The sequence below is a fragment of the Epargyreus clarus genome, unplaced genomic scaffold, assembly GCF_041222505.1.
Source record: "Epargyreus clarus isolate Ecla_fem2 unplaced genomic scaffold, WU_Ecla_fem_2.2 ptg000005l, whole genome shotgun sequence".
Lineage (NCBI taxonomy): Eukaryota > Metazoa > Arthropoda > Insecta > Lepidoptera > Hesperiidae > Epargyreus > Epargyreus clarus.
In genome coordinates, this window is record NW_027332213.1 from 9,784,876 (window position 1) to 9,796,171 (window position 11,296).

General features: G+C 37.8%; 1 protein-coding gene across 1 annotated transcript; it reads left to right on the forward strand.

Annotated features, from left to right (window-relative positions):
* Positions 1 to 2,842: 2,842 nt before the first annotated feature.
* Positions 2,843 to 9,882, forward strand: Abd-b (abdominal B). The gene is made up of 2 exons (XM_073093641.1): positions 2,843 to 3,972; positions 7,748 to 9,882. Exons 1-2 carry the CDS (start codon positions 3,408 to 3,410, stop codon positions 8,137 to 8,139), a joined length of 957 nt encoding a protein of 318 aa, XP_072949742.1. The 5' UTR covers positions 2,843 to 3,407; the 3' UTR covers positions 8,140 to 9,882.
* The last annotated feature ends 1,414 nt before the right edge of the window (positions 9,883 to 11,296 follow it).

An 11,296-nucleotide genomic window follows, 5' to 3' on the forward strand; every position in this document is an offset into this window, starting at 1 on the left:
ATGGTGACAGCGCGCTACCATTGCGCGTGAGATCTCTATCTTATCACACTTTGCGTCATAAAACTTATGTTCCAAGGTACAACTCTATTTAAAATAATTACCATTTCAAAATAAAATATTCTAGCATAGCAAACCCTTTGGGGAAAATTGTATTTTTATACTAATAAAACGGTAGAGTCATTCTACCGCATTGTCATAGTAGAGTCCTTACTACATAGAATGTCTTTTGCTTTGGATAAAAATTTATTATTATACTTGTTAACAACATTTAGTAGTAAATATCTATCTATAGCGCTACGGAATGGTCTGATAGACTTACATAAAGGTACTTATATTAGTGTTCTAAATTAGCTTTCAGGAGTAGCCACTCATTTAAAAGAGACTTATTTGAGCTGGACTAAAATGTAAAAATTAAGTTATTAAAACATTCCTAAATAAATTTATAAAGCCTGTCTGCAATATAAGGAAACGCATTATTCATATAAATGTATAAGAATTAAAAATCACTATATGCATATTTTTGAAACTGAATTTCCCTGCTTCAATTTATCAATACCTCAATATAACAATTAATAAATACATAGTGTATATTGTCATGTACAAAAAGACATTATTTCTGTTATTCATGCAGTCGCACACATCGTTCAGGCCGGCGCGGGCGTTTGCGCAACCCGCACACATGTTGGAGATAAGAAAGCGTACTTTTATCCAGTATGGCCGACCATTGGCCTGGAGAGTTTCCTAACGTAAATATTTATAGATGGCCGGGAAGGCGCACTTGTTCCTATGTTTGTGTCTGTCATTCAACGCGCCTGACTCTCGTCTGCCTTTTGCTGTTTGATCGAACTGATACTACTGATGCTAGGTAGGTTATGTTCGTACATCCGTTCACATGTTTAAATAGGTTGTGGTTTTTGTTAGTGTGTATCTGACTACATTCAGATTTTGAACTACAAGTACATCTTTTTTAGTATAATATGTTTATCTTATAATCAGAACAATGTATCTAAGCGACAAATAAGTAAAAGTAGCAAGTATTGTTTCGTTCGTTTCCAATATTTTTTATAAAAGGACTTTAATGTTATATTCTTTCACGAGCTTTTGCTCGCGGCTTCGCTCGCGTTACAAAGTAATATTTTCATCCCCTATTTTATCCCCTTAGGGGTAGAATTGATCAAAATTCTTTCTTAGCGAATGCCTACGTCATAACATCTACCTGCATGCCAAATTTTAGCCTGATCCGTCCAGTGGTTTGGGCTGTGCGTTGATAGATCACTATGTCAGTCAGTCACCTTTGAGTTATATATATTTATATGATATGATATGATAACTGCCAAAGGAAAAAACCTTTTTTGTAGCGTAGTATTACCTACATTCTGGTTAAGGCAAGGTGTGAATACCTAAATAGCGAAGCATGGTTATGAAAGGTAACTCTTAATAAATTCCCGCATTAAAATTGATATTGCAGGTAGCTTCTGTAATATACACATTGTAGCGATTAGGAAACTTTAATCCTTATTACCAACTTTCTTAACACGTCGTCGACTCGCAAATTTATCACCTATTCTTCCTATTCGCCAATATTGTTACAAAGTAATTACACGGCACCACTAAGGCTAAGTGTGGGAAATTAATTTTTGCCGTGCACGATCCCGTATTTTATTTTGACAATTTGGTTTCAATTACCATATTTACGGTGCAAAGTAGCGATCCTAACAAGAGTGGTAGCATTATTTGTCGTGTTATGTATGTTTTTCTTTTGTTGGTTGACGTGTTTTACAGCCGTAACTTGTGTAAACAGAACATGTCGTTCTATAGGTGTGAAATATTGTTGGCAAATTTATTGGTTGTAACGGGTATTGTTCCCTTTCAATCGCTATGTATGGGTGGGGTCCCGACCTTACATGGGGATGTCTTAAGACTACAAGGGACCTGTGAATTATCTTTGTACTTTTTTGTCTAATATAAGTAGGTATAAAACTTACCTATTTATATTACTATTGTCTCTACTGGACATTTCTGTATAGAACAAAGTAGTATGTAATGTAGAGCTGATGTAGAGCAATATTACTTCAAATTGTGTGTAGAAAGCAATTAGTAAAGTTGAATGGTCAAATTTTCTAACATAGACAAGGCCGCGACCTTGCCAGTGATATAAAATTATATAATCTACGTATAATCTTATGATTATTTGTGTGGTGAAATTAACAGACGATAAAATTAAGTTTATACTCACAATAAAACGTGAGTGAGTTACCGTCATAAAGTCTCGCGTTTTTTATTGATGGCAACTCGGCGATAGTCGAGTGACGCTTGCAGTTTGGTTAAACGGCAGTTTATGGCTATTTTACCTCCATTAATCGCTTTACTACGCACCCGCGCCTCCGCTGCGCCACCGGCAGACAACCCTTCACGTCACTAATGCTCATATCCTATTAATACCTCTTTAACTTTATAAGTGTTTAATTTTTTGATTATGTCCTAAACATAGTAAAATATATATTGGTTCATATTATAAAAAAAACATTTTTGTCTGCAACAGATACATAGAAAACGATCTTATAATAGAGGTAGAGTAGGTAGATAGGAGATAGAGTCGAATAAAGTCGAAAGATATAATTAATCGTAAATACGACAACATTTTTCTTGGTAGATACATTTTTAAGAAATTGTTAGTGAGAAAAGGTAGCGTCTGGCGGGCGGGCGGCCGCCTACGAGTGACGAGTGCAATAGCGGCTGCGGTGTGTCCTCCCGCCGCTAGATGGCGATATGCCGCTTGCGTGTGTGCTCCTCGAGCCGCACACCGCCGCGCGCCGCGCCGCCACTCCGCGCTCGACCGCGCCATAGATCGCGCGCTTCGCGTCTTTGCTTTCCGTAGCGCTTACACATTACGATACTCTCGCGACTTCGTATTCGCCTCCGCGAACTACTTAAACAACTTGTCGCGTTTCGGTCATCGCTTCTAATACGTCAAATTGGGCAGCTCCTAAAACGGCGTGACGTCGATTTAACCATAAAAATAGACTGTTTTGTGATACTTGGACTTGAATTTCTACGAGTTGAAACCGGTGTCGGTGCTCGTCACGTCAGTGACGTGTATCAATCCGGCAGATTTTCAGTAGCCTCGGATAATCTTCGCTGCGGTTGACTCTCGTCCGGTTTGCTGGCTAAATCGGGAAACGCGTTTTAACTTTCATGTGCCGTCGCCGCGTGGTGGTCGCGTGTGCGTGCGGTGCGATGTGCCCGCGGCGCGCGTGAACGGCCGGTGACCCTCCCGTTCCCCCGTGGCTTGCCCGGCCGCCACCCTGTACCCTGACAATCATGTCGGGGGCCTCGGCCTCGGCGACGCGGCCGCCGTGTCGCCAGCGCCCACCACCGGGCACTCCGCCGGGCCGGCCTGGTGGACCATGATGAACGGCGTCGGCGGCGGCGCGCTCTACGAGGAGGCCCACGCCTCGCCACCGGGAGGCTCGCCACCGGCAGCGCCAGCCGCCGCGCCGCCTTCCGCCTCCAGTGCATCGCCAGGCTCGGTGGGCTCGAACCCTCCGCAGCCCTTGCACATACCGGCTAAGCGCTATGAACCGGAGCCTGGCGTCATCCGGCACGCTCAGCAGCCGTGGGGCTACCCGCCCGATGCGACCGGTTCCTTCGAGCATCAGTATCCAGCCGCACCAACATATTATAATCTCCCAGTCGAAAGGGAGCGAAAGTCTACGCTACCGTTCTGGCCGGGAGGCGGTGATTATAAACCGTATGCTGATGGGGCATGTCACCAGAGCTTCACACAACCATGTTGGAACTACCCCTACGGCGCACCACGGGGAGACCAGCCACTACCGTACGTGGGCGGCGAGGAGCGGCGAACGGCCGTGTCCGAGGCTTCTGGTTTCTCCCACGACGCCTACGGCCTGAGGACCTATGCACCGGAGACTGTATCGGGCGGACCCTATCCGCCTCCAGGATCACTTTCCGGTTAGTAAAAAATTTATTATTTCTAATATTTTTATAAAATTATCCTCAAACCTTGCACTCACGTGTTTTAATGTTTGGTCACGATGTAGTGTTTGTAATCATTAGTGCAACTTATCGGTAGACGAACATGTGCAAAACATTTCTAAAATTTGTAAACAATTTACTTGATCTGAAGTAAGGAGCAATATGCTCAAACTTAACCAAGTTGCGAAGTTTGGGGATACAGTTTGATAATGATGTAACATGCTTATGAATGTAATATTTTGTGATTAATTGAAGACAGATGAGTAGGTTTGTAAATAATTTTATTATGAGTTTGTCAACCTTGACCCTAGCATGAAGTAAATCTCGCCCCCTGCCGCTAGATGGCGCTGTTCGCCGCACACACTCGCAGGTTGCAGGTGGATGTGTGCGGCACGCACACAGCGAGCGCCCCAAAGCGGCGGGTGTGGGTGTGTCAAGCCGAGATCGGCACGTCAATGCACAATGCATTCCTTGTGTTTTCTTTACAGGAAAAAAATGTTTGATATAGAAAATTGGGATGATCACACCTTTTTTCTTGAGAGAGTTAATGTACCTAATTTTAAAATTTTAAACTTTCTTATTTTAAAAAAATAAAAATTTTACTTTTTTGCCGCATTATTGAACATTAAATCTAGGCACATGTTTAATCCATGAACAAATGAAGTACCCATCAATAAGTACATATTGCGTTACCAAATCAATTTACGTACATACAGGTAAACCTTAAAAAAACTATTTTATTTGTACATTACAAAACTCCAATAGGAATTCCAAAAAATCTATAAAAAAATCTGCTCTGACAACGTTGTATTCCACAAAGTTTCATCGTAAGAAACTAAACGCTTCAAACCTTAAAAAGCAATAGAACGTTCCAATCAAAACATTTTCCCACAGAGCACCATAAATTTGATGAATGAACGAAACACGTGCTACAAATGTTTAAAAACGAAACGTAAGCACCGTTTTATAGTCAATGTAAAACGGCGCTATACTACCGACAATAAATTAAAGTTTACGTAAAATAAAGCGTCAATAAAAATGTATAACTAATAAATAAACACGATACCTGAGCGTTAAGACAATAAACTGACGATCTTTGAGTAGTGGCAATAAACCAAATATTGCTACAATAAACACATTATAGGCTGATGAGCTGACGATAAAAAGTAGACCAGAGAGGCTGGTGTCGCTGACTTGTGCATGCGGACGATCCACTCTGCTTGTATATATCACTTTTATGATATCGTAAACCCGCGACCGCGTCATAGACATGCAATAATACTGGTTTCTTCCCCAAATCGTAGTATAGTAATTAGGAAACAACCATGTCAATATGAGAGCAATAAAAAGCCTTCATTCATGAGCGCCCGCGGCTAGTTCGTATTCGATCGCTGCCTAGTCATAAAGATGGGTTTATCGCGCCTCTGTTACGGCAGAGGTGTAACTTGACATATTTTTGCGTAAAACGCGAATATAATGGCCCATTAAAAGGAAACAATTGTTAAAAAAGTTATACGAGTGTTCACGTCACTTTATGATTGTGTGTTTACAGCCCACCTGAGGTTGACATTGACTTTGATTTGTGCATTTACGGCTTACGAACGGTTTAAGAAATAGTTTAGACTGACTAGGCGAGCTGTAGAGTATCTACAAGTTAAAGTTTTGTTTTTAACGGCTAATTTATTACTTACCTATTTATATCGCTATTTCCTTTTAATACTTGATAGTTAAGTATCTCAATTTAAATGACCAAATCAAAAAGTAAATAATTGGAAATCAAGAACATTTATTTTTATTTTCCAAATTTTCTCAAAATCAGTTTTCTATTATACACGGTGTCAAATAGTAGTGTAGTTCTAATGATTTTAATAAACATGCGGAAACATTACAAATGTAAAATTAGCAGACGTCTGGAGCATTGAAAAAATTCCCACACTACAAACCGATGTCAGGAAATCACGTGACTTAACTTGGATGTTGATACCAGAGGATTGTGAGCCTTACCGCTCCGTAATACACGTGTTGCTTTCTTTGACAGTTGGGAAAGTAACGTTGTATACGAAATAGAGTAAGCCCGCGGTCGGGTAGGTAACTTTTATGGGCGAACAGAACCCGCACTTTTATTGCCACTGATCGCTACCTATCCCCTCATAATTGACAACTCAACTTGTCATTATGTTCTCTTTTAAACAATTGTTTCTTTGGCAGAAATACAAGGTTCTGTTATACGCGGTCTTTCGTGAATTACCTGGGCTTTTGTAAACAATACGTTATTATTTCTAGTTACGATACTTTTGCCTTAGCAGTTTATTTTTAGCAATTTTTTCTTAGCAGTCGGATGCAATAAATATAATCTTAAGCTATTTTTTAATTATTCACACAGTTCGTTGATTTTAAGTAGTGATTTTAATTAAGGTTCAAATCTAATTTAAAGTTAATTTTGAATGCTTGAATTTATTTTTAGTAAACGCAAAATAAAGGCTAAATAAAGGTATATCTTGACTTATTTTAAAATTCATTTGACATCGAAAAAAAGATTTTATAAAGTCAATTGGACAATTTAGTAAAGTTGACGATAATAGGAAAGCTTTACAAACATGAAGCTGACTAATCTATTTATCACAAAGCTATTCAATGCACGAATAGATGAAATGGAATATAAGTTAGAATTACTAATTCCATTTTTAAATTTTAATTGGAGTAATGAATTTATAGTTGCAATTTGCATTATTACTACTTACCAGATAGGAAATATGAATAATTATGACCGTGAATATCTAATTGCAGAAGAAGATAGTAATAGTTTCGAGAATGAAATTGCCTTTGCAAATATGAGCTGCTCTCTGTACAAAACTGTAAAGCATTTATACTTCTGATACTTAGGGAAAAGCTAATAACTGTCTTGCATGATAATGAATAGGAAATTAGAGTAGCAAAATAATTACAGACAATAAGAAAACAAATTGTAAGTAATCAGAAATTAAACAGTAGAAACCTAGAAACACAGGGCGTTACCTAACAAAGAAAATCGATTGCGCGGCATGCTACTAATGTTTCCTTTCTAAAGTTAATAATTAAAAGCACTTTTGTGCGTTAAGAATGATTGAAACCAGCATGAGACGATATGAACGTTGAACCGTTCGAGATGTGAGCATTCGTTACGACACCGACTTGGCGTGCATTATACTCTAAACAATGAAGCATCTATTTTGCAACGTTCGCGAAGTACCGTTTTGAATAATAGGAAATGGTGCAGTATGTTCCTTGCATCGAATATCGAGAAGGTCGTGGGTCGCATACAAAGTTTCCGCCGATGATCTCATCAAAAGGACCGCTCACATAAATCGCGCTATGCAACTCCTAACGCCGTACACCAGTACAATTGTTTCTGTGAACGTTGCATAGAAATAGCTAGTTAAAAGCTAAACGTTGTGGCATGACGCTCGATGTATAACCATTGTACGTACATCAAGGTAATTAAAACAGAGGTCGGATACATTTGTGATGTAAAAACCCCTATTACGTATGAAGTTATGAATATTTATAAAATGATAATGAAATGGTTTTCCTATATAAAAAAGGCACACAATTTTTACAATGTTGTTGAAGAATAACCAAAAAACTAAAATTAGAATTAGTGAATGAATAAGTCTGAACTTCCCAAAGTCAAGTCGTCTATTTTGCATTGTTCAGGTAACTCTTATATTCATGCAATCTTTTAAAGATAATAACATATCTTTTCTTTACACAGGGCCCCTCTCCATGTCAGTGGGAGTTGGAAGCTGCGGCTCGTCGAACCCCTTGGATTGGACCGGCCAGGTCACGGTGCGCAAAAAGCGCAAACCCTACTCCAAGTTCCAGACCCTTGAGCTAGAGAAGGAGTTTCTGTTCAACGCGTACGTGTCGAAACAAAAGAGATGGGAGCTCGCGCGGAACCTAAACCTAACGGAGAGACAAGTGAAGATATGGTTCCAGAACAGACGAATGAAGAACAAAAAGAATTCGCAGCGGCAGGCGGCGCAGGCAGCGCAAAACAACAACAACAACTCGAATGCCAACAACCACAACCACCACGCTGGCCATCACCACGCGCCACACCACGTGGCGCTGCACCACGCCGCGCCCGCCAAGCATCATCAGTGACCCGCGCCCTTCTCTGGGACTTACCCTCTCCACCACGGTATAGCGAGCTAAATCCGCAGGAGGAAGTTCCAAAAGACTCCAGTGTGTTCGTGATCGATGGCCGTACTTAAGTTCCGATAAGCCACGTCCGGATTTGTTACCCGATAGACTTGAACGATATTCGCTGTACCGTTTCGTACGTAATGGACGCTCATCCGGCCCTCGCCGGCGCGCCGCGAGTCCCAGAGAATCTCGTATTAAGATAATCACTGTGTTGTCGATTTGTGTATAGTATTAATTACGAAATTATGTTCTATAATTTTTACCGAGACTAAGTACATGAGTAGATAACGATTCCTGATATTATTAATATCTAGTGTAGCGCTGACTATATTATGTATTTTAAAATATTTAAGTATCGAATTACGAATAAACAATGACGTCACCGATGAATTATGGTTTCTAGATAGTTTATTGAGAAATGAATTTGTAAAATATTTTGTGAGACTGCTTTATTGTTGTATGCGTATCGCTGTTCGGAAGGTGGTTTAGACTTAAACAGTTAACTTTTATTTTCGTTACCAAATTGTTGAATTACTCGGGTTGCTTTGGTGGCAGTTGTAGATGGATAATTTTGCAGCGTGTGCGATTTCCATAGCTTTAGTGTATTGGCAGAGATGTAGCCAGTTTGCAATATGTACTACTGACTATTGACTAGTAAACACGTAGACAAAGGTAGAATCCATGTCATGATCAAATATTTATTACTGTTTAATTTCTTATCTCATTATTCATAAATTTTGTTATTTAAATTATGGATTTCTGACAAAGCTTTAACTCGGTTCCAGTAGAATTATACATTAAGTTACTGTTATGACTTTTTGAAAATATTGAAGTTGATGTTATAATCAATTTAATTAGGTAATATGGGCAAGTGCATTAATATTGTCCTCTATTAACTCATTGTACTGTTCGCTTAAGCCTGTCTATTGCTTATTATTTTTGTTTTAGTTAAATATTTTATTATTTATTTATACATGAGTAAAATTACATTTTATAGATAATATGTTCACATGTATCTTCTTACTAAGTACATCGAATCAAATTATTTAGGCGTACTTGTGCAAAATTGTTTGAAATTTTGTTCGAGTAGTTGTACGACATTTGTATAGTGACCGACATAATCCTTTCATCTCTGTTTAGATGTATCGTACTTTAGCTCCCTACATCTTCCATGTTTTATCTTGTAATATCTATGTATGTAATAAATGTTCTATCGTAAACATAGTAGTTTACTCCGCTCTATTTCAATTAATCTGTATTGTCCCCTATTATAGATGTATGTAAATTAGGTGTTTTGTACAAAATGGCGACCTCGTCTAGGTAACCGAATTTCTACATAAGCGCAAGGCATCTTAGATATGTACCGATGTGTACACAGCAAAGTAATTATATGAGCATACCTTAAATGGAGTCAATGTTTCTCGGCGTCAACAAAGGGCTGGAAGATATAATCTATGTACTTGATATATACAAAGTTGTTATGGTACAGCAGACAATAAGCTATTATGAGCTCGATCTTCCTGTGATCCATGACTGATGTCATGTCTCACTACTAAGCATATTCAGTAAACAATTTTTGGCAACAATTTATCGTATTTTAAAGACGTGAAGACATCGTGCTTTAAAGATGATCTATCGAAATTATGATATTATAGTATATTCTCTCATATTTTTTAAAGATTATTTAATGAAGAATCTGCAAAAAAATGCTTTGCAAACCTGTAAAAGATTCTTTTAAGTAATTTGCTCGGTTCTATGTTCAAGTATCCATGTAGATAGCAAGACTCTACCCTTAGGTTTTTTTACTTAATGGTTAGAGTTAAGGTTATATTTAACTCCTGCTATTACTTCTGTGCTATTAAAACAACCGTAAGCTAGACAAAGGCTCTAATATTACTTCAAACCTTTTAATCATCTGTTGCCTGGACATAAGACTATAAGAAACCACCTTAACTCTTAGATAATGCTAAAACAAGCTCTTAAATGATAAGATTCTAGTTTGAAATTGAATAAGGACATTTATAACAGCAGCTGCAAACCGATTACCGATCACTACTATATGACATTTAAATACAATAATGTAATCTTATCGTGACATTTCCCTTACAAAGTCATAAATGTTAAGTACTATGCTGTGTACACAGAAATACATGAGGGTTAAGTTTTAGGCGAACTTGTCGTTTTAATACTAAGCATCTTTTAACAAAACTTCAAATAGCCATAACTGCTATCTGAAAGGCAATAAAATTAAATTCAGATCAGATCAAAAATTTACATGAAAATATTAAATTAAATCACCCTTAATTTGATTTAAAAAGGCAAAATACTTATACAAAATATAATTAGGAAACAAATAGGTACCTAATTGCCTTTCAGGTAGACATCTATAATTCGCTTTCCCTATTATGATTGTATATTCAATGATCTTATTGTAGGTATCGCTATTAGAACTATACCTACTTACCTAAACCTAAATGTAATAATATAACTTAAAGGTCTCGTAATTATCATTGTACAGTTAAATTAATGTAGTGAATCGCGTCAAAGTGTGACGTTTTGTTAAGTAATAATGAATAATTAAATGATTGTGCTCTCGACAGTTTTATGACGAATTTAGAAAAGAATGTATGAAAAGGGGAAAAGATTAAATATTTCGTCGTGTCTGGGAAACTTTTATTTCTGAACCAACTGTATTCGATGTGATGTGTAGAAGACATAGAAGGTATTTTAAGTTAATTCTGAATACAAGGATTTTCCTGCCTTATAGAAGTTCCGTATACCTACTTAATAAAGCTACATAGTAATATAGTTATTATCATAGGTATTAACATGCTTATATCCCAATTAAAACGATATACTTACGTACTTACTTACGCAAGATCCATAAAAAGGTAATAATTAAGAAATAAGTAGAATCTACAACATCTAGGTACCTACGTAGGTACCTATGTTGAATCACTAGGTACCGTCTCATTAGCGATGACGTAAAGCTGCAAATAAAATGATTGGCAATTAATTATAATTATACCTATTAATAAATACAAATACCTAATCTATAAAGTTAGAGAAGATCAAGATATAAATCCTGGATGATACAAGTGAGCGTGCAACCCAC

Excerpts from the sequence above, each read along its gene's own strand:
- Abd-b (XM_073093641.1), top strand. The coding sequence starts at position 3,408 with ATGATGAACGGCGTCGGCGGCGGCGCGCTCTACGAGGAGGCCCACGCC. Across the intron at positions 3,973-7,747 it reads GCCTCCAGGATCACTTTCCG|GGCCCCTCTCCATGTCAGTG; the intron begins GTTAGTAAAAAA and ends TTCTTTACACAG.